The sequence below is a fragment of the Haemaphysalis longicornis genome, unplaced genomic scaffold, assembly GCF_048455015.1.
Source record: "Haemaphysalis longicornis isolate Haplotype H1 unplaced genomic scaffold, Haemaphysalis longicornis Haplotype H1 scaffold_1, whole genome shotgun sequence".
In the NCBI taxonomy this organism is placed as follows: domain Eukaryota; kingdom Metazoa; phylum Arthropoda; class Arachnida; order Ixodida; family Ixodidae; genus Haemaphysalis; species Haemaphysalis longicornis.
Window position 1 is genome coordinate 439,554,530 of NW_027526203.1, and position 23,118 is coordinate 439,577,647.

The window sequence follows — 23,118 nt, forward strand, 5'->3', positions numbered from 1 at the left end:
AAATAGGCAGGCAAGACAACCTTTTAGGCCTCCAACGTTGTAAATATCGGCACTATAATTTTTCCCATAAATGTAAATAATTTCGACCGAAGACGTGTGCAACCTGTATCTGGGACAGGAAAACCAAAAATGTTAGTTTATCATGGCACTAAGGCGCCACCAGTTGAACATAGCCGTCCAATTATCCCATGAGACTGCTGAACATTTGACGATAAATTGGCTTAATTCAACAAGCACACTGCCACATTCATATTCAACCGCGATTGTCGCTTGCTCGAGCGTCGGAAACAGGCATGAAAAAAAAAATACTTGAAAGCTGGGTATACTGATTTAAAAAAGCGCTACTTTCTGTCTGCCTGACACAATTAAATTACGACACAACAAAAACAGACACAAATAATGAACGCAAGAGAGACGGCGATTTATTAATAAAATAACATGTTTTTACGTGATGACTGTTAGGTACAACTCTGGCAATTTTACAATGATATATTCCGCATTGTACAAGCCCCACGGCTGTCAAATACACCTCCGCACATTTGAAGAGCATTTTTGAAGAGGTGTTTAGCAGCCGAACAGATTTTTTATGGAGACGAGTATTAGAGCCCGTTGGGTCCGAGAATTTTAAGGCGTAAGGAAAGGCAGCTGCGCAGTGACGTTTCTCCGTCGGCTCTTCAATATAGGAGTGATCTGTTAAAAAAGGCGCGTTCGATACTCAACTGTTGCGTTGAAAATAGAGTGGCCGGGATTTGAATATGCTTATAGAAACGAGGATGTGAATGCACGTTTGAAGAAATCTGTTTGGAGAGTACGCGGAACTTAGTCTGAGAATCACTGTGAAAACTGAGGAAACAATAATGAACTACCATCATCTCCAGATTTCTGGATTCAAAATTGTACCTCTTGCCACTGAGAATGAGCGCCCCATTCCACTGCTGCCAGCAGTTTTTTTTTTTTTTTCGGTACCTGGTTGAACTAAAGCACTAGGTTGAACTAGAGGACTAGGTTGAACCACATATACAGAGTTCGAAACAGTCAATAGTATGCCCAGTGACATGAACAACGATCTCAAACTGCACTTTAAAGCGAAAGGCGAAGCTAAATAGTGTTCATATGGGCGCCTATTTTGAAAATAGGCATTTAGGCACAAACATCAAAATAGGCTTTTATAGGCACTGTAAAACACCATAAAAGCCCTCCTTTACCTGTAATTCATGCTCATATATCAAAGTGGGGCGATAGGAGCGTGAGGACAAAAAAAGGCATTTGCCTAAAATCCGGTCTCTAGTGATAACCACGCAGTGAACTTCATTATGCCCGCATCCGTGGCGAAGCCCAGTGACAGCCCGAGGTCTCTGGGGACGTGCCACCTCGGCCGGGCCGAGTGAGCGCGACATGCTGCACCAAATGAACTACGTTGCCATGGTACCTTATTCAGACACAAAAAGAGCAGGATGCGGTCTTCATACGTGGCTACAACAAGTATGTTATGCCAACATGTACGACAACATTCTTAAATTGATAATTGCAAGACACGAACTCACTAGACGAACCAGCAATTAACGTCGGTCAAAGTTAACGTTTCTTTAGTTTTCTTCTCCCGTCTTTACGTATCCTTTCTTATGCCACGCAGAAAAATTTCACCGAAAAAACAAAGGAAACAAACATAGAACACCGTGGGCTTAGGTTATGAGTACGGCGCTTAAAGAGCAGATCTTTCGGCGCGGGCCAATCGGCACGGGAGAATTGTGTCAGGGGCTTATGAGTACGGGGCTTTCGAAAACGGGGCATAAAGAGCGGGGCTTCCGGGGCGGGGCAACTGAGACGGGGTTTTGAAATCTTTGGCTTTCGTGCACCACCCCATGTCCGGCCCGTCATCTGATGCCAGCAATACTGAAGTTACCCGCATTCTCCTCAAGCCGTTGTCAGTCTTTTCAGTCCTAGAACACGCTGTCTTGAGCTGAGTATATTCCTTTGGATTATACCGAATGTTTTGCCTGGTGGGTTGAATACGTTCTCTCCGCCACATAGCTCAGCTGGGAGAAACGTTTGCGATACAAGGGAAGGAAGCGATAATCTAGGGAGATCTCACTACAAAGCGCGATACTGTCACAAGCTTGGGGATTTCCAATTGAGTATATAAAGCAATAAAAATCTGCTACCTCCCCCGCCCCCTTTCCCCAATTCCCCAAAATGAAATCCCGCGTACACTTCTCGCAGACTAGTTTTCGGCATCATCCCGGCTGCACGGAACTAGTGGTTGCCATTCTATATAGTCCTTCTTTTTGTTTAAAAGACTTACCAAATTTTTGCTGTCTTAGTCGTAGCTGCTGTTTCGAGCAGCACGCAGGACGGTAGGATATTCGGCATAGAATAGTCCTTGGGCTGTCGTTGAAATATTTCCCGAACATTTTTAAGCTTTTGAAAATAAAACCGTCCTTCGTTGTCTTTGTTGTTTCGCACCGTGAAATTTGTTCACGTCCCAAAATCGAACTACTCCCGCTGCATTTTCTGAGCTTGACTGCATTGGCTTGACGTTTGCTCAATAATGATACTTATCAAGATTCCCTTCCCAACTTTTGAGCAGTGGATGGCTCGTCTGGTCGATCCGGACCTTGGACACCAGCAAGAACTGGTCAAGAGGGCCTGGACGGCAAGTCGCAGCCTGGGTATCCCGGAATAAGGATGCCCCCCACCGGGCGAGTGCCGTGCTGCCATCAGCACTTCCGGTCAATAAATGTTTATCCTCCTCGTCCTCCTCCTCAAGATTTTAACTAAGGAGAAAGCCTGAAGTGCCTTATTCGGCATGAAATAGTCGTTATCGTTGTCCGATACACAAAATGGCGGCTGCCGTAAAGAGTGTAAATAAAATATTCCTCGGGACATTTAACCATGCTTACCTGGTTTTGAACGCTAAAGCCTGTAGTGTTATTGTAACGGGTACCTTTTATATACACGTCCACCCATCCACACAACAGCCACGCTTTTTTGCTGTTCTTAATTACATTATCTACATTATTATCTACATTTATCTACATTAATCTGAATTTAATCTATATTTAATCCCTCTTAATCTACATTTATCCACCTTAACGACAAAAATACTGTTTGTGGAGGTCCAAAAATGGCGTGCTATTGGTATATTTGGAAAGCCGCATTTCCCAAATTCCTTACTGTACTTAAGCCATGCGTTAGTTTAATTTGCGTGGAAAGAAATTGCGCTGTTTGTGTGTTCCGCTTAATATTTTCGTGATGCGTTTCATTTGTACATCAATGTACATATACTCGATCATGCACTTCTAAAGCATTTCCCGCAGTGCTGGAGGATGCATAATTGATAAGTGTGATCCGCATAACTGCTGCAAAGCAAAACTAAAACTTCTTCTGCTGTAGAATAAGACAACACACAGTAAACGCAAGACAACTGTGTTACATGGAAAGATGTCTAACGCAAAAAAGGACTGGGTGACACGGTAGCTGTTATAGCTGTACGATTTGTACAAATACGACAAGCGAACAGCTTTCTTCTCGCCGTTTTTGTTCACTTCGTGAAGAACGCCGTCAAGAAGCTGAGACACTAGTAACTGACAACTGCGCAGATTCGGCCGCGTATCGTTCACCCTGCATGCTGTCGGAGGCTTGTTTTTGTTCAGAATAAGGAACAGGAGAACGCACATCATCGCATGATTGTATACTGACGGGGAATACATATTTAGTGAGACGTGCCGCTTTCCTCCAGAAGTCATGTTTTCTGTAAGAGAGTCCCCGACAAAAACATGACGAAATCGCCCAGCCAGGCGCGAGCTCTGACCGAAGAATGTATCCCAGAAGAACCACATCAACAAGAAGACCCCCACATCTTTTTCTGCGCAAGTTCTAGGTTCTTTCCAAATTGCAATCTTCTAGGGTACAAAATTAAGGGCTATCCGGCAACAACTTGTTGTTAGAGCTGTCCGATTCTTGGGAGTCAGCCATCCACTCCTGCAGATCGCTTTCGTCGCAAACTGGTTTGCTTGTTGATGGCCCTGAGAAAATGAGACGTTGGGAATAATTAGATTGCGTCAGACGTCATGCAACCCGGTTAATGTGAGAAGACAAGGCATAGCATAGCCAATAAAATGAACCACAATGAACTAGAAGTTCCCCTCTCTTCTGCACTCTTGCCCATCTTAGTCTTACATCTCAGATGGGCTCAGAACCGAACAGGAACATAATTTACACCATCTTCCCGCGAGGGGAACCATGGGGTAGATGCGACGCATCGGGGGTTGCCGTTGCGTTTCCGTTATGTTAGCGATGTCAGCGTGTGGATTGCTGTTGTTGTGTATCCTATTTACGCAGCATGTTCACCCCCGATGCGTCGCATCTACCCCATGGTTCCCCTCGCGGGAAGATGGTGTAAATTTTTTAACCGAGCGCAAGCTGCGCGCTAATGCACAGCTGGCGCGGCGACGGGAGCGAGCGCAGCCGAGCGTAAGCTGCGCGCTTACCGCGCTGACCCACAGATGGCGCTGCGGTGAGAACGGCGGAGCGCGCAGCTGCCGCGGCCAGGAGAATGGGGGAGGGATGCGGACTACGCCGCGCCAACGCGGGACAATCGTTGCATCTAAAAACAAATTTTCCGAAGCTCACAATTTCATCACTCAAAACTTGAAGGCTTTTCATTACCTTTACAGTAGGCACAAGAACTGGCTATTAGATTAGATTAGATTAAATTAGATTAGATTGATGGATGGATGGATATCCATCCATTAATATGATGGATGGATGGATGGATGGATGGATGGATGGATGGATGGATGGATGGATGGATGGATGGACGGGTGAATGAATATGTAAAAGGCAGAGAGAGAGAGAGAGAGAGAGAGAGAGAGAGAGAGAGAGAAAGAGAGAGAGAGAGGTGGGCACACACAGAGAAGGCACATTTTTGCAAGCTCAACAAAATTTAAACCATTTATTTTTATAAAACATCAGAGTGCTAGTAGTATTTGTAAGTGCCGAACTCAAAAATATGACGTAATTTGCCTTATTTCCGTTTATTCTTTGCAGCATCTGAAGTCGTTCAGCAAACAATCGCGTATAGAGTTTATTACAAATTATTATGCAGTCTGAAACTGTTTAAATCGACTGTAGCTAGATAATGATTATTTTAGGCCCCTGTTGCTACGATATGAACGCATTTTCTCACCTGGTATTGGTGAGGACACCGTGGAAGTATTGTCCAACGCAAAAATTTCTCGCCTAGGATTATTGTGGTCGATTTCCTTGCTTCGATCTTCAGCTGTAAGTGTGACGTAGCTGATTAGCATTTACAGCAGCAAATTACCCAGACAGGGGTTAAGCGTAGCAACTTATACAAAACTGTTTCAGTTTGGAATGAGATAACTGGTCGATAAGCATTAATACACGTGAAGCGCACGGTTTATTTGTGTTCCCGACGAAAGCCACACTGCCGCTCAAGGTTCTTTTTGCATGAAAAGAGTGCACCATTTACAAATAATTCCTTGCATCTAAAAGAAACTTTTGAAGGGGCAGTAAACTGTAAAAACAAGTTGGCTTGCATCGGCAGATTGCAGTGCCAAGAGTACAAATATACCACTCGTTGTAAGAGCAGCTGTTTAATAACGCATAATACACCGAAAGAGATATAACTGGCATCGCCACCATGTACATTTTTTTTCCCACTTGGATTTGTAAAGGCAAAAATTGTGAATGACGAAATGGAATCGATGGAGCTTGTTTAGGCTTTTATTTCTGAAAAGAAGGGTATGACAGGATCGTGTAAAAGCAAAATAAATGTATTTGGCAGTCCTAGCCACGAGAATGCTGAATAAAAAATAGAAACCTCAGCTCGGTGAGAATTACCAAACAGGCAGCCTAACTGCCTTATGCTGAAAGTGTAGTTTTACTTTCGTTTCGGGCAGACAATTTGCCTTCGTGAGCAAGTGTACTTGAAATATTTATGAAGGTTGGAGTGGGTACAACCGCGTGTCCCGTATAACCAGTCCGACACAAACTACGCCAAAAAGGGGAAACTATTAGCGGAAGTGGAGAAGCAGCCAAGCCGGCGGTATACCGGCGGTTGTCTTTACTTGTTCATACTTTCTGCACCTTTTGGCAACGGGTCATGGCTTTGCCGGTGTGTGGGCGGCGCTTGGCCGTGTCGGTTAGTGACACCCTTTCGAACGCACGTAGCAAAAAAATAAAAGGGAAACGGGAGAGGGACATGCCAGGTTTATTTATGTACTCCGGAAGGAATAGAGCACCGTTTGCCGCCAAATAAAATCAGAAATCGCCACGAAAGCTGTTATCCTTCAGTTAAAACGAAAAATTGTCAGCCTTTAGCGCCCCTTTAAGACCTGGTGACTGCCGCATCAGGATTTTTAGCCGTATCCTGCATTTTGAAGTATCAATTCGCCAATTGGACCAGCAGCATTTCCTCTGTACACATATAACGTGTTGCTGTTTTACTGACATCTTTCATTTCGTAAATTCACTTCAAGCCAGTATTTTGATAAGACAAGCTTCGAAGAGCGGGTTTGAAGTGATATAAATGGTGTGTGCTCAGGAGAGGTGAAACTGCCGAACTATACGTTCTATCAACTTAGCTTAAAGGGGCCATGCAGACAAAACACAAGTTAATTTGTGTTTCGAACGAACCAAATTTGGTTTGTTCGAAAGATTGCTTCGTTAGAATCATACTGACACCATTCTTAACATAAACTTAATTCAAATAAGCTATATAATTATGGCAAAAAGGAATGGCTATGCGACCCACTAGCTCATTTCCCGTGATGTCATACGCACCAGCTCTGCGATTGGCTGAGGCCGGCAAAAGCAAACGCAAATTAGGCAGAGCTTATAAGCTTGCCGAACGAGCTATTTGCGCTTAAATTTGGGCCACATTCTTTCTATAGTAGTAAGAATGGTGGGATAAACAGTGGAAGTTAGGAAAGCATTCCTAAACATATAAGTACCGATGCGCACTGCTGTTGATACTGCGCGCACTATGCTTGTTTTAGCTGCACAGCACTGTGGCTCTTTGGAGTTGTCTCAGGCGATACTGGCCGATTGGCGTAAGCGACGGCGTCTTACGGGACCATATATTTGTCGAGCGAGCACCACCTTTTACGAAACGATTATTTCCTCTCTGAACCAAAACAAGCCAGGTACAAATACGGTCAAAAACAAACGAAAGGCAGCTGCGGTATGGTGGAGCCATCTAGGCTGACTAACGGTAAACAAGTCTCTGCTTCACACCAAGTTTATTTTGAAGACCAGTTCTTATGATGTCATTGCAGGCGTCGTTAAAACACACGATTTGGCGGGAGAATCAAAATTTTAACCTAAACTGATTAATTTCGCAGTGAATAAAGCGTCGTTTGCCTCCGGACAAGCGTTGGGGGCACTATAGAACACGAATTCTTTCGAACAAAACAAACTTGTATTTTGTCTGCATGGCCCCTTTAATATACCCACCGAAAAAAAATAAGCATGAATAAGAGATCGTTACGCGCAATTAAAACGCATACGTGCAAACTTTAGGGCAACTAATCACGTAACTTAACACGAAAACTTTTCCTGCATTAAATACTCCATAGGCCAAATTTACAGAATTGCAGTAGTCTCTCAAGATATAGCACTACATATTTTGCGTTACAAAAAATTTAAAGTTCGTCTATGTTAAGTAATTTATTCAAAAACGACTTGAAGCCTCAACAGATGTAGCCAGTGCTTTTATATTTCAGATTTAATTTCCGGCAATTTTACTCATACGGGTGCGGTGGTTGGCGGAAAAGAATTGTTGGTACGAAAAGAAAACGAAAAAATAACCAGGGGCATCAAGTCTCCCACTGGCACTTCCTTTCAGTAAGTATGCTTTAATTCCGTTCATTCATTATTTATGTATTGAAATTTGTCAGTCTATCCTTTGAGGTTTGCACTCCTTTTCTTCTGTCTTGATAATCGCTGTGTGCAGTTTGTCAACTCCATCAACACGTCAAAAATTTTCTAGTGCTCTGCCTGGAAAATATTTTAAAAGAAATCGTACGGCAATTCTGATAATTGTCTACGAAAGCATTATTACGGCACACATCCGTTTCACTAACCCTACGTTTCCTTGGTGCCATTGAAGGAACACGTCTCGCCGCCCCCGACCCCTTCAGAGCGATCGTATCAACTGAGCCGGAACAGCATCCTATCGCTGCTCCTGCTTTTTTCCCGAGACGGCAGCTCCTTTCAGAGACGGGGTGAAGATTATATTTTGATCAGCGCAACAAAAGTGTCACTGGTAACAAAGTATATATTTATACAGAAACTACGGAGAAAAAACAGCGCAAAAGACAGGACGAAGTAAAGACTACAAACCACAGGCGCTGTGGTTTGTAGTCTTTATTTCGTCCTGTCTTTTGTGCTGTTTTTTCTCCGTAGTACAATGTACCAACTGGCCCTTCAGAAAACCCTTCTGCAGTTTATACAGAAAGCCCGTTCTACATTGTGCGAATTTACCTGCGCATTCGCTGCTGCGGTGCTGCTCGTGCGGCAAAACGACCTATTTTTGTCCCTGCGGTAATAGATCGTTTTGCAGCACGTACGCGGGTGCGGCAGAAGTGAATTTGCAGGTCAATTCGCACCATGGAAGGTGGGGCTAATTCCGAGGTTGTTAGTGCACTGGTTTCCGGCGGCACCCCTGGTTGCATGGATGTACTGAAGCAGCCAGTCCTGCGGTTTCACCCGCGAATCTCCCCTAGTTTGTTGTGAGCGCAGAACATCCCCGTGAATAAAGGCTTTGCAGAGGATTTAGGCATGCCAGGAGGGAAAAGGGCCACCAAGGGCGAGTAGGTGCGCTTTCCAGACAGGATTCGTAGGGTTCTAGACGAAATCCTAGGATGGTTTCCGGCGCACATGGTTACCTTGGTCACCGTGCATGACAGCGCAACAAAATTTGGGGGGGAGAGGGGGCGGCTGAAGCCCCATAAGCCCCCTCCCACTTCCTACGAACCTGCTTGTAAGCCCTGCCTAACTTGCGTTTGCTTTTGATGGCCTAAGCCAACCGCAAAGGTGCCCATAATACGTCATAGGTTCTAGTGCGGGAAATAAGCTTGTGGGTCGCATGGCGATTCCCTTTTTTCCTAGTTATAGAGCTTATTTGAGTGAAGTTCACGTAAAAGTGGTATCAGCGTTATTTTAACGAGGCAAACCTTTGTTGGAGCACACTTGCATTTTGTCTTCATGGCCCTTTTAACATTACATGGAGAGTTAGCATAACGATAGTGGCATAAAAACCGGAAGTGGGGGCAGAAAAAGAGATCCACGGAAACAGAGCGCAAGCATAAATTATCCCGTCTATATACCAAATGCTAACAAAGACCAAAATATCTTATCAACTAAAACAGCTGCCGTTAGCCCGCTTCCTGACGGTATGTCCAAAAAGAAGTGAGACGGACGTTCGAAACGGCCCGGCCGTTCACCCCTGTCCGCAGCAGGTTTGATGAATGTGATGTGTCTATTTGAATTTTTTTTAAACCGACGTATAATTACAATAAGGGCTTGCAAAAAATTTTAGCAATAGCTTTCTTTTGCGAAATTGCCTCATAACGCAAGCAAAAAAACTGATGAAAAACTTGCCGATCATCTCTGGGAAGGCGCCAATGAAAAGACCCTTTATAAACGGGACTTTACAGACTTGCATATGAGCGGGGAACAAGTGGGCCTCTGATAGCACGCCGCATTACAATTCAGTGTGGACACTGCAATGAAGGCACTAGCGCTAGCCGGTTGCTAAAGCAGTAATTATTTAAAAAGCCCGCGCGCTCTTGGTTTTACCCCTAGTCGATTCATCTGGTCGACAGCAGCCACCGAACTAGAGGAAAGCTCGCGGCAAACGTATTTTCTCTGTAACTCGAAGTATTGATGCGTTTAAAACAAATGCTAAAAATTAAAATAAAAGAATTGGATATTCATTGGTGGACCTTTAAGAAAGGGTGAGCATCCCCTCTCTCTCCCTCGCGAACTTGAGGCCTGATGCGCACGCCTTGCTGCGGCTTTAGAATCCCGCAACGCGGCGTTTCTCGCAAGCCCCTCGCATATCGTGCCAACCGTGCCTTGCATTCTAACCATCTTAGTGGTCACGTTCGTTAGCTTTAGCAGCGGCATTGGCTGCCTGTCGCTCCTGTTGCCCACCAGCACCGGCATTTCGTCGCCGTCATTACCATTTCTTCCTCTTTTCCAGCCCTGCGCTGCCCGCACAAGCCATTTTACAACGCGTGCAAGCGGCTGCGGGGGTCAAGGGACCCGTCTAGACGGTGCGAGAGGTGGCACCGGCAAAGGCAGTTGGCGAGCCGCGCTTCGTCTTGACGTCTCCCCAGAAACTTCTGCATGCTTCGGCAGCGAAGTGAATTCAGCGCCATCGCAGCCACGCGCTCTTTCGTTCTCCGTTTTGTCAATCTGGAGATGGATCAAATGCCAGAATTTTTGCCGGCATGCCCCATCTATTTCCCACGCAATAAAAAAAAATGGTGCCACTAGCGAGAGAGAAAGAGAACGGTCTTTAATGTGACTGGCGATGATAGCCAAAGACGCCTGGCTCGCTACGCCATATGTTTTTAACAGAAAAACCTAATGATAATGACAAATAAGACGATGAGGATGACGATAATCCACATACTTGCACGGGGTTTATGATAGACATTGGTCCAGTTCAGTGCTTTATAGGAAAATCAGCAGCGCTTCAGTCACACGTTTTTCCACTAGCGGGGGGCAAACACGCGGCCTCTGTGCGTCGCGTAGCAGGCTCTACAAACTGAGGTACCTCGGCCACCAAATAACAGTTAGGACTGAGGTTGGTAACCCTCGGCATTACGAGTGTTCCGCCCCTAAGTGTCAATTTCTGTCGGCCCTTTAACCTGATACGCCTAAAACAGAGCTCTTTTTTTCAGTTAACGACAGTTAATTGACCAGTGATTCTGTCAATTTTTCTCTTGCAGTTCTGATTTAGTTCTCTCTCAGTGATTATGATGATCGTTGGATGTTTATGGCGCAAGGCCAACTGGGGCAAAGAGCGCCAAAACAATAGTCGATGATAGGGGTGAAACCTTAAACACTAACTAAAATCAGCAAAAACAAAAATAAAATCACAACACGACAATGAGCATGGCTGGTGTATAGGGCCAGATTTCATGATGCGTGATAGGAAATGAGGTTTAAAAACTTGACGTCGGACAAATACTCAAACACACGTTTCACGGAAACAATGGCATCATCACCTAGGAAAAACGATGGATGTAGGGGAATATGTTGTCTGTAGAGTTCTCTGAAGTGTTTGTGTCGTGTTGTGTGAAGTGCCTTGCATGTGATTAGTATGTGTACTACGGATAGGGCCTCTCCGCACCTGCTGCACTGGGGTCTAGGAGATCCCGTCAGCAGATACGAGTGAGTTGCATGCGTGTGCCCTATCCGTAGCCTACCCAAGACGACTTCCGTGTGTCTGTTGCGTGAGTCAGCTGTGTACCGTCCCAAGTGTGGCTTTATTACATGTAGTTTGTTGTCTGTCTGTTCGTCCCAGTGTGTTTGCCATGTTCTGCGCAGGTGTTGTCTTATGTGTGGCTTGAGGTCTGTGTACGGTACGGTTGTTATGTCTACAGTGTTCCTGAGTGCAGCAGCAGCTGCCCTCTCGTCTGCCAACTCATTCCCAGCGATCCCAGCGTGTCCTGGAACCCAGCAGAGGAGCAGCTGATGCTTCTTTGCATACACAGACATGATAATGTTAAATACAAGATTAACGATGTGGTTTTTGGGGGGTGTATGCGATGACAGTGCGCGAACAACACTCAAGGAATCTGTGTAGATGATAGACTTCGGAATTTGATTTTCATGTATGTGTCGTACAATCAGCAAAATCCCATGAGCTTCTGCTGAAAAAATTGTCGTGTGGACGCTCATGGTTCTGGCTGCACTGAAATTCGGACCATGAGCAGCGCAGGAGACCATAGTGGAGGTTTTAGACGCGTCCCTGTAAAATTCTGCAAGTGGGTATTTAAACTGCAGAGACAGAAAGTGCTGCAGTATTGCAGCTCGCGGTACCCGATTTTTGTCAAGTTTCATAAAAGAAAGGTCGGAGGACACAGGACGAAATTTCCAAGGAGGTAAAATGTCTGAAAAGGTTGATCCGTACACATCTAAAAACGAAGCGCTCAGATCCGAGGCACGCTCTCTCACTCTAAGTGAAAAGGGCAGAGGAACGGATGGGCGATTTACAAAAAGAACAGATGTGGATGTGTCGTTAAAAACAGGATAAAAAGGATGGTTATTCAGCGATGAAATTTTAAACGCATAAAGTAAGTCCATGTACGTTCGTTGGTTCTCAAGGCTCCACTTATTACACTCGGCATACAGACTCTCGACAGGGCTAGTGCGAAAAGCACCCGACGCAAGCCGTAGCCCCAAGTGTAGCACTGGGTCAAGCATTCGCAACGCTGTTTTAGACGCCGACCCATATACCACACTACCATAGTCTAAACGAGACCCAACCAAAGCAGTATAGAGCCGTAGTAGGAGTTCTTTGTCGGAACCATACGATTGATGGGAGAGAACCTTAAGTATATTCATTGTTTTCAGACATTTATGTTTAAGTTTCTTGATGTGTGGAATGAATGTGAGTTTCTGGTCAAACACAACACCTAAGAACTTGTGCTCCTTGTTCACAGGAAGCGACACGCCATTCAGAGTAATGTCTGGGTCCGGATGGACCCCGCGCTTCCTGGAGAACACAACGCAGGAGCTTTTTGCAGGATTCAATTTAAACCCATTCTTGTCTGCCCAGCCGGCAAGCTTCTTGACACCAAGCTGGACTTGACGTTCGCATATTGACATATTACACATGATTTAAAAGATATTTGCACGTCGTCTACATACATAGAATAAGAGATTGTTGGTGGCAGTGCCTTTCCAAAAGAGTTCATCTTTACGATAAAGAGAGTGCAACTCAACACGCCACCTTGCGGCACGCCATTTTCTTGGACGTGAACCTTTGAAAGTGCACAACCAACTCTTACTCTGAACGCTCTCTCCGACAAATAACTAACAAGGGTGTTCAACATATTACCCGAAACACCGAATGACCTGAGGTCACTAAGGATCCCATAACGCCAAGCGGTGTCGTAGGCCTTCTCAAGGTCGAAAAAGACAGTTAAGCAGTACTGCTTATGCACGAAGGCATCCTTGATGTATGAGTCAAGTGCAACCAGTTGATCGTTTGTCGATCGCCCCACCCTAAAGCCTGCCTGGCAGCTCTCGAGAAGACCATTGTACTCGAGGAAGTACACGAGCCTGCGATTTATCATCTTCTCGAAGAGCTTGCACAGGCAGCTCGTCAGGGCAATAGGACGGTAGCTTGAGGGGGACGACGGGTCCTTTCCCTCCTTCAAGAAAGCCGCTACAATGGCCTCCCTCCAAGAGTGTGGAATGTGCCCCGAAAGCCATATTTTATTATATAGATGTAGAAGTGCTTCAAGTGTGTCTGCGTGTAGATGTTGTATCATTGTGTATGTAATGTTGTCTGGGCCTGGAGCTGAGGGTTTACACGTGCTCAGAGCAGCCCTCAGCTCATGTAGTGAAAACAGGGAGTTGTAAGAAGTCTGTGATTTGTTGTTGTCGTGTAGGGACTTCTTTTCACAAGAGGCTTTATACTTCAGGAAAGTGTTCGTGTAGTGTGCTGAACTGGACACGTGTTGGAAGTGTTGTGCGAGTGTGTCAGCCTGGTCTTCCAGTGTGTCCCCTGTTGTACTGACCAGGGGCAGGCTGTGTGTATGTTGTCCTTTGAGTTTGCGTATACGTGTCCATACGTTGCGTGTGTCTGTGTATGAGTTTATAGATGTTATGAATGAGCGCCAACTCTCGTTTTGCCTCACGGCGCACACGTTTTCCTAACGCCTTGGCCCGTTTGAACAAAATGAGGTTACCCGACGTAGGGTACCGACGAAGGACACCCCACGCCTTGTTCTGGGCCTCTCGCGCCCGCCTACAGTCCTCATTCCACCACGGCCTCCGCTGGTTGCGCGGGGCACCAGAGGCGTGGGGAATAGACTTTTCGGCGGCGTCGAGGATGTGCGCCGTGAGGAGTTGTGCGGCTTCATCTACGTGTAGGTGTGCTATGGATGTGTGGTGTAGTTTCGATGTCTCTGTAAATGTGTTCCAGTTAGCTCGTGCTTCATTGAACCTATTATGGGAAGATGAACTGCTTGGGCCTTTACCTATATATCTAAGTGAGGTGGGGAAGTGGTCACTACCATATGGGTCAGTTCCCACACCCCACTCGAGAAGAGGAAAGAGAACTGCGGAGCCAATAGCCAAGTCAAGACATGAGTATGTGTTGTGTCCTATATTATGATATGTAGGCTGTTTATTGTTGAAAAGGCATGCTCCAGAAGATGTCAGGAATTTCTCTATCAGGCGACCTCGGGCATCCATTCTGGAAGAGCCCCAAAGAGAGTTGTGAGCATTAAGGTCGCCTGTTAGAATGTATGGTTCGGGCAGCTGGTCTACCAGCGCCTCGAAGTCGGAGCTCGTAAGTGCAACATCAGGAGGAATGTATATGGAGCATACCGTTATTAATCTATTAAATATTATTGTGCGGACGGCTACAGCCTCAAGGACGGTGTTCAAGGTGACAGGGTGGTATGCTAAGGATTTGCGGGTGATTATGGCAACACCGCCAGAAGAGTGTGTGCAGCCATCCCTGTCTTTCCTGTATACCATGTAACTATTCAAGAAATTTGTGTGTTTGGAATTCAGATGTGTTTCCTGGACACACATTATACTTGGCTGATTGGCATGCAGAATCTCATAAACGTCGTCAAGATTATTCAGAAGGCCTCTGCAGTTCCACTGAACAATATTTTCTCTTCCCATTATTATGTGTTCAGAGCTACTGGAGTGTGACTATTTATGTAGGGTCTTTCGGGGCTTGCACTCTTGGAAGGGGTTTTCTGACCTTCTCTACTGACCTGGACGTCGCAGCCCATTCCTTCCGCTGCGATGAAAGCCGGAAGGGCTCGACGTCCATGTCGTCATCTGAAGGCAAGGGGGTGCCCAGCGGACTGGGCCCCCTTGACGTGGTACCCTTTCGGGTGTTCTTTGCCTGCGCTGCCAGTGCCGAAGGCGTGGGGAGCACCCCAGATGGCACAGGCAGTAAGGAGGAGGAGGGGGTCGCTGCGATCGCCTCCGTCTCCATCTCGTCCGGGCCCTCGCGTGTGCTTCGGGCCGGTGGAGAGGGGGAAACGGTGGGTGCAGCAGCATCCCCACCGGACGTGGATGCCACCACAGCCGCTGCTGGTTCAGCGAGCGGTGCGGAGGCGGGTTGGGCTGCCAGAGGCAACCCTGGGGGGGGGGGGGGGGGCGGGACCAAGTCCGACTCGCGGTACTGGGTCCCCGCCGAAACCAGACGCCGCTCCGCCCCCCGGCGAGCTGCGTCGGCGTACCTCCCCAGGGGAAAAGAGGCGAACCTCTTTCGCGCCTCGGGGAAGGTGATGTTTTCAGTGACTTTGATGTTGATTATTTTCTTCTCTAGTTGAAACTTTTCACAGGCGCGAGAGTATGCTGCATGTGGACCCTGGCAATTCGGGCAGGTAAGGTTGGTTGCTGTGCAGTTGTCGGATAGATGATCATGCTGCCCACATTTGGCACATGTTGTTCTGCCACGACAGGAGTTGGTACCATGCCCGAACCTCTGGCACTTGAAACAGCGCCGCGGGTTCGGGATGTATGGCCGGACAGAACAACGGATGAAACCTGCGTTGATATGCTCGGGCAGTGTGCAGCGGTCGAAAGTCAGAATCAGATGTTTGGTGGCTATTTCTTTGTTATCTCTCCTAATGACGATGCGCCTTACTGCTGTCACGCCTTGATCTTTTAGGCCTTCGAGCAGATCGGTCTCTTTCTCGGTTAGGAGGTCTGGCTCAGATATCACACCCTGGGAGCTGTTGAGGCTGCGGTGGGGTGTGACTCTGATATCCAGGTCTGCCATGCGGGTTTGGCTCATGAGAGTTGTGGCTTGCTTCTGTGAATTAACCTCAACTAGGACCTCGCCAGTTCTTAGTTTTTTAGCATTGTATGTGTTGCCTAGGATAGATAGGACAAGAAATACAGATTGTGAGGAAAGAGGCTTGGATTTGTCAACCGATTCAACTATCAAAAAACGTGGGTAGTTGTCAGGTTTCGGTGAGTTGATGGCAGGAAGACGTGGAAAAGATTCTTCGGTGCGGACCCTTTTCAAGGTCCGATCATGTTGTGGGGGGGGGGGGGGGGGGGGGGGGGGGGGTTACGATTTACCATATGGCATGTAATAGAAGCAGGGGACGGGGGTACTTTCTTCTCAAACCTTACCCTGATAGCCTGAGAGGTCCCGGAGCTCCCTGCCTGGTAGACAGACAGGGAGCCCATCCGCCGGAGCTTGACCTGGGCTCCGACGGCCACCGTTCGAGGCTTCTACCCTTCACCTTTAAACACATCACCACGGTAGGTTACAGTTTATGTTGGGGGCTCGGGGTCCGCGGTGTCGCCAACACCGTCACCATGAATACTCAAGGTGCCCCGTGCGGGGCTCTCTCAGTGATTATTCCCCCTTCGTGTCACAGGTATACATCTTAATAGAGTACCTTTTCTGCCCAATAGCCACCAACAGCCAGCAACGTTTAATGGTAGGCTATAAGGAAATATCCCTGTGCAGAAACGAGACAGCTGTTTTCACTCTCAAATAATACCACAATAAATCTAACGGCAAAAATATGTGCCAGAACTAACAAAATGAAAAAAAAGCATTATACCCCATTTCAGCCGTTTCTAACCCCCCCCCCCCCCCCACACACACACACACTTTTTTTCCAACGGTAATGTATCCGTAACGCTGTGAACATTAAATGAATAAATAGATAGGTCGAATGAATTCCCGCAAAGTCGAGCTACAAACAGACTACATATGGCATCTATACTTCATAACAGACTAACAGAAAACGCCTGGGAAAGCGGCAGCCCCTTTACTGATGTTTTGATTTGTTCCGTTCCGTGTATTTTCTGTGTAACTCATCCTATTGCCTACAAAGCTATCTATTTCACTTACTCGCAAACCCTCGCCATTATTCTAGGCATACGGGGTTTCGCCAAAGACACCCAAAAGTGTTGGCTTGTTTATTTGGCGGGTAGTGGTCGAGATGGCCCCATGCAGAAGTCAAGAAAACAGTACCATTCAGGCTGTTGTTATCGCGGCATGGTTTCGGCTATAGCACGTTGTTAATTTCACGGAGTAACCTTCAGGCAAGAAATCGCGACCTATATTCATCGCCATTCAAATGTGGCATATTTTCCACCTTCTACAATAGATGCAACGGTAGCCGCACACAAGCCTTAATACCATGCAGATATGACTACTTAAAATAGGAAAACAAAAAGCTGTTAGCAGAGCTGCTGCTGCAGTATGTACTGTGGTTCTGTTTCACCACAATACACTAGATCTACCAATTTATACAGCAAAGAATGAAACTTCGGTAAATGACGCTGTCGAGCCCGCTATTTGACTCAAAAGTTTGCTGTGCGCTAAGGCATCACGCAATGTAAGCACGGAGTTCTGCACTGCGCTCTGACACATCGAAGATCCCATTGTTGAGCCAAACTGGATGCACCTTGCTGTCATTTGCCTAATCAGCGTTGTTGGCGATGTGAATTGATCCTTCGAGTGCACTGTAGTGAAACTAAACCACGTGATTGCGTTAGAGAACATGCAGCATCGTAACGCACCAGCAACACGATGTGGGTCCTCGTTTAGAACTTGCTCACGCAGTTTTCGCTTTGAAATAATAAAAAGGCACAAGCCTTGCGCTCTCAATATTTCTTACATGTCATAAATTCCTTCTTTTTAAAAGCCTCCCCATTTCTGGAAAAAAGACGTTTAGGTAAGTAGTGCGGTAGCAGACAATACCGAACATGCTACTAAATCGACGCTCACAGTTACTAACCGTCTCTGCTCATGGCCCAGCATATCATTGCTTAGACCAGGGGTCGGCAACCTGCGGGGAAGTGTTATGCGGCCACCGGCACGTATTCAGAACCGCGCCGCCCTCCCCTTGTCACATGCTATCGCAAGGCCGACACCCTAAGATGCGGTTAGACCGAAACAAAGAAAGATCTAGTTTAACTGGCCTTGTTCCCAATCTTCACACTTAGCCAGGTAACGTCTTCACTTCCGTCCCCTCCCCCCTTCCCTCGATTTGCTGTTCGACCCCCGCCGTGTCGGCTGCTCGGCCCTCTGCCTCAAAAGGCTGCCGACCCCTTTATTCCTTTATTAATTCCGTGTTCCCCATAATAAAACAAAACAAAACAAAACAAAAAAAAATTCGCGGAACAAAACCCGCTCCAGCCAAGCTATGGCAGGTTAACAGCCAATAAAAAATAAATAAAAAGGAGCGATAGCCCAAAAATATTTTTTTTTTGTAGAAACCAATTTGTAGATGAGAAAAAAAAATGATACTTAGCACCAAACGAAACCAAGCGATCGTCTAAACCCCTGGTTTAGACGATCGCTGACGAGGGCTGGCAGGCCGAGCCATCTTATGACCGCGTTCCGGTCGCTGCCTCAAAGCGAATGATTGGGGCCACCGCTACTGAGGCCACCATAGCAGCCCACCTTTGCGATGGTCGTTCTGCGACAGGCGCACACCATCTAGCACCTTCTCGAAGGCGATGGCGATGAGCTGCTTGAGTCTGGTCACGTCCTTGAGGGGTGCGAGCTCCTTGGGCACCGGCGGCAGCTCTTCGTCCGACAGGCTCGCGTGCAGCAGGTGGCAAATGGCCGCCTCCAGCTTCTCCTCCCAGCCCTGGAGGGGGAGCGGGGGGATACTTCTCCCGTAATTATGCCAACCTAGTTCAATTAACTCGCCGTTCTGCTTAGCAGCGCAATGACTTACCCACTCAGGTAGGTCACCCCGTCAAGATACCAGCAGCCGTCATGACCTATACCCACCCGCACATAAGCTTTCGCACATAACACACCTAAATAGTCTCAAAAGGGCAAAGAGCACAAAATACAACCTGGTTCAGTTTGAAAGAACTAGCCTTTGGTAACTCACTAAGATTCGTTGAAACCACGAAATACGGTATTTTAACAAACAAAAAAAAAACGCAGGATACATTGCAAAAGCTTTCACATTTTGCGCTACAGTGACACAACAGCGACAGCAGTGACGCAATAGAGGCCTCCACTAAAAGCAATTTATCAGTGCGTTAATTGCACGTTAGCATTTAGGCGATACGATCAAATGAGACTAGGGGCCCCACTGCAACCGCCCAGTCATGTTTCTTTTGGGTGGCGTTGGTCAGCGGTCGCCAAAAAACCAAACAACATTCTGTGACGTTCTAGAAACTTCGCCAGAAAGTGGCTGGGGTGTCACCACTGCTTCCTCTGTTTTCTTTAATATCTAGAATATTTGTTTGAAGTTTGCGATAAGATTGGTTATCGGGAGAAAGCAGTTTAATGAACCAAAGTTTACTTGGCTCCTTAATTGTGGCTCCTCCTCTTTGGCTCCTCCTCGTGGCTCCTTAATTGTGAATTTTTTCCCTATTTTTTTTCAGCTACTAACACATCCTGCATACCGGAATTTTCCGGACAGATTTCAATGGCGTTTCAGAGATGTAATTAAAATCTTTGAAAGTTTTGAAACATGCTCGCGATTCAGGATATCCATCCAAAAAATTGATGCATAGGCCATGATTTAAGCTAAAGCGGAAATGGGTTGGACGATCATTTTTGCCGCTGACATCTTGAATATCACGCATTTGTAAATATTCAAAGGGCGGGCAGATTGTCAGCAAATGTCGCGATTCAATTTATCAGCTTAACCGGATGCCGTAAAATCTGTGTTGAATTTTTGTAAGGAATAAATTGTGGCTAAGCGTTTCCATTTGCCGCTTTACCCCACTGACAACTCCGCCCAGAAGTCGATACCACCTATTAATTGAACTTACCTTTTTCACAGGAACATTTGCCACGAAATAAGCAATATTTGTGCCTCTGAACTCCGTTGTTCTTCACTTAAAAAATTGGCCGCTTATCTGCTCTTTTCGTTGCAAATGTCGTCAAAAGACGATAGTCTTTATCGAATTTGCCAGGTAAATGCCTCCCTTCGCTTTCCCGCTCTCCTCTCATGTTGTTACTCTTGCGTCGCCCTCCTCCCAAGGTAAAGACGCCAAAGGTTTGCTTAAATCATTTTAAATTTCCCGCGTTCCACTGCTCCAAACCGGCTGTCTCGATGCCAACGCTGCCGTACCAGCGAAGACGCGCGTTAATCGAGGCGCCCTACTTCAACGTTTATAGAACCGCGTTTCCCTACTCCACGTGCGTTGCAAGGAGAACGTGGAACCTATCTAGTGGAACCTTGCGTAAATGTTGCCGGTTGATTTCTTAAAATGGCGCCAGAAGCTATAGTGGCGCGGGCGACAACAGGCGACGGCGAAGTGATTTTTTTTTTTTTGCTGCAGTTGATGAAGTATTTAATTTCGCAAAAGTCAAGCATGTATGATTTTTTATAAAGTAACACTGCAAATATCACTTCTGTATTAATTTGTTGTCTTATATTTGCGTAAGGTCTTGTTCTTCAACAATGTTGACAAGTATGAAAATTACATCGGACTTAGACGGGTACTTTTAGCTGTGAATATAAGACTATTGCGCAGGCATTGTTTCCCTTTGGCCGGGTGGCTGAATCGAGTCACAGACAGACAGACAGACAGACAGACAGACAGACAGACAGACAGACAGACAGACAGACAGACAGACAGACAGACAGACAGACCAAAAGTTCTGGGTTTAAGTAGCCCAAGAAAGACTATCGTCTTTAAAAGCATCAAAGAAGCTTACGTCCGTGACCGAGGCGTCCAGGTCAACGTGAAAGGCCTCTTGCAAGAGCTTGTGGTCTTCCGTGCTCATTTGTGTCTTCAGCTTCAACAGCAAGACCAAGAGTTGACTAGCCGAACTAAGAGTGGACAGCAGGCCTCGGTATTCCTCCGTTGTCTCCGAAGCATGTTTGCCCAGAGACAGCAGCTGAAAAGCGGTGCAGACATGCAACGCGGTGAGCAGTCGTGAAAGAACAGTTTAGTTTAGAGACCGGCTTCTCGGCGACGAGAAAGTTAGGAAGCATAACAGAGAACGCATTTTAGAAAAAGTGTCGCGAGGAGCTCCTTCCTATGAGCTATTTATGAGCAAATTCGACATGCCGCTTTCCTGTGAACACCGAAACTACGTTCCAGCCATATTTTTAATTCCGCGACGTCCCTCCTAAGCCTAAACTCTCCTCCTGCTGGATTCATCGTAATCTCCGATTCCAAAACGGCCGTTCAAAATTTCGCCAAAGGAATGATCTAGCCTTTGGACCTCAAAATCCTTCTTCAAAATTCTCCCACCACCCCAGTCGAGCTGGTATGGACTCCGGCCCATACGGGTGTGGGGGGGAACGAGGAAGAACACAGGGCCGCTCGAGAGCTCACCGTCCGAGCTGGTCCTGGCCTTGAGCCCTTCCACGGAGCCCTATCAGCCCGCGACAGACTCGTTACCTTCAACGACATAACCTCGCACTACCGCCTCTCCCGCCGCCAACTACCCCCAGCCGCTCCAACCTTCTCCAACGAAGAGGAACGCCTATGGCGACTCACCCATACACACGTACTCCACTGCCGATATCGACTTTACCTAATCTACCCTTCTTTGTAGGGCACCCCTGTGTGCCCCTACTGTGGGTCCCTCGATACCCAAGACCACTGCATGTCGCAGTGCCCCCAAAACCCATTCCCCCCTTTCACAGACGGAGAGCACCGGGCGAAGGTGCTGTGCAGCTCGGACCGTGAGGTCCAGGCTAAGGTCATCCAGCGAGCTGCAATGGTCACCGGCCGGTTACCACCACCGGTCACCCGCCACCCAGACCAGCCCCATGGGGCTCAAATAAAGTTTCTCGCTCTCTCTCTCTCTCTCTCTCTCTCTCTCTCTCTCTCTCTCTCTCTCTCTCTCTCTCTCTCTCTCTCTCTCTCTGAAAAGACTATATATAAGACTATTGCGCAGGCATTGTTTTACTTTGGCCGGGTGGCTGAATCGAGTCACAGACAGACAGACAGACAGACAGACAGACATACTGACAGACCAAAATTTCTGGGTTTAAGTAGCCCAAGAAAGACTATCGTCTTTAAAAAAAGCACGGCATGGACGGGAATCGTGCTCAGGGATGCGGGCGCTGACAGGCAAGTGACTAAACCACTACTCTATAGTCTGGCGCCACTCTGAACACATCTTCTGAAGTACATCCAATATGATCGGAGTGGTGCTAAGAAGATAAATAAAACTCAAAACGAGCGCGTGTCCCTCGTGGCTTCACAGACTCTAGTGTTACGCGAAAATTTATCCATTTTCGCTCGCACAACGATTTGCAACCTTTTTATGGCGAGCAAACTTTGGTTTGCGTTACAGGTACTCCACTGTTCATGGGCAAACGTCCTAAAGTTACATCGTGTTTTCGCAGTTTTAAATGCGGAGCATTTCTTAGGCTCGCCTGGTCCTCCGTCGTTGATGGCGAGGCCGTCCACACGCTCAATGCGAATGAGCAACTCTCCTCCTTATACCCACAGCTCCGCTACACTATAAAAAAAGAAATAGTTAGCGGCGCCCGGTTTCGATCCCCCGACTCTCTGGCCGCAACGGGAGGTAAGCGGTGCTCTTCCCACTACGCTACAAATCCGGGACAGGAGCAAGTGCTACGAACGCGCCTTATGTCCTTGACTCATTCAAACTACGTCAAGAAGCTACTGATACAACGAAGGCACGCGAAGCTGAACGTCAACGGAAACGACGAACTGAAAACTTTAGAGGGGGATGCTGAATTTCCCGTGGGAAACGCGCCTTGCAGCTCAACCAGCCCCGTCCGCAGCGCCTCTGATGCTGATTGTGGCAGGATGCCCCTAGGGATTGGCCAACCAAAGAATCCATCACGAGATAGGTTCGCGTTCAACCATCGTCGTCATCTTCCCATAGGGGAACCGCCGAAGAAGAAGAAGAACGAGAAGACAAAGCTGCGAAGAGGAGGGCGTGTA

The 23,118-nt window shown here is 47.0% G+C and overlaps 1 protein-coding gene across 1 annotated transcript in view; it reads right to left on the reverse strand.

Annotated features, from left to right (window-relative positions):
* Positions 1-400: 400 nt before the first annotated feature.
* Positions 401-23,118, reverse strand: part of Bbs9 (Bardet-Biedl syndrome 9) — a 52,735-nt gene continuing 30,017 nt past the window's right edge. The window contains exons 18-21 of the mRNA XM_077687495.1: positions 20,903-21,085; positions 18,674-18,863; positions 5,189-5,281; positions 401-4,025 (exon numbers count right to left, since the gene is read on the reverse strand). Coding sequence (XP_077543621.1) covers positions 3,916-4,025; positions 5,189-5,281; positions 18,674-18,863; positions 20,903-21,085 — 576 coding nt within the window. The 3' untranslated portion in view covers positions 401-3,915. The remainder of the gene's footprint in view (positions 4,026-5,188; positions 5,282-18,673; positions 18,864-20,902; positions 21,086-23,118) is intronic.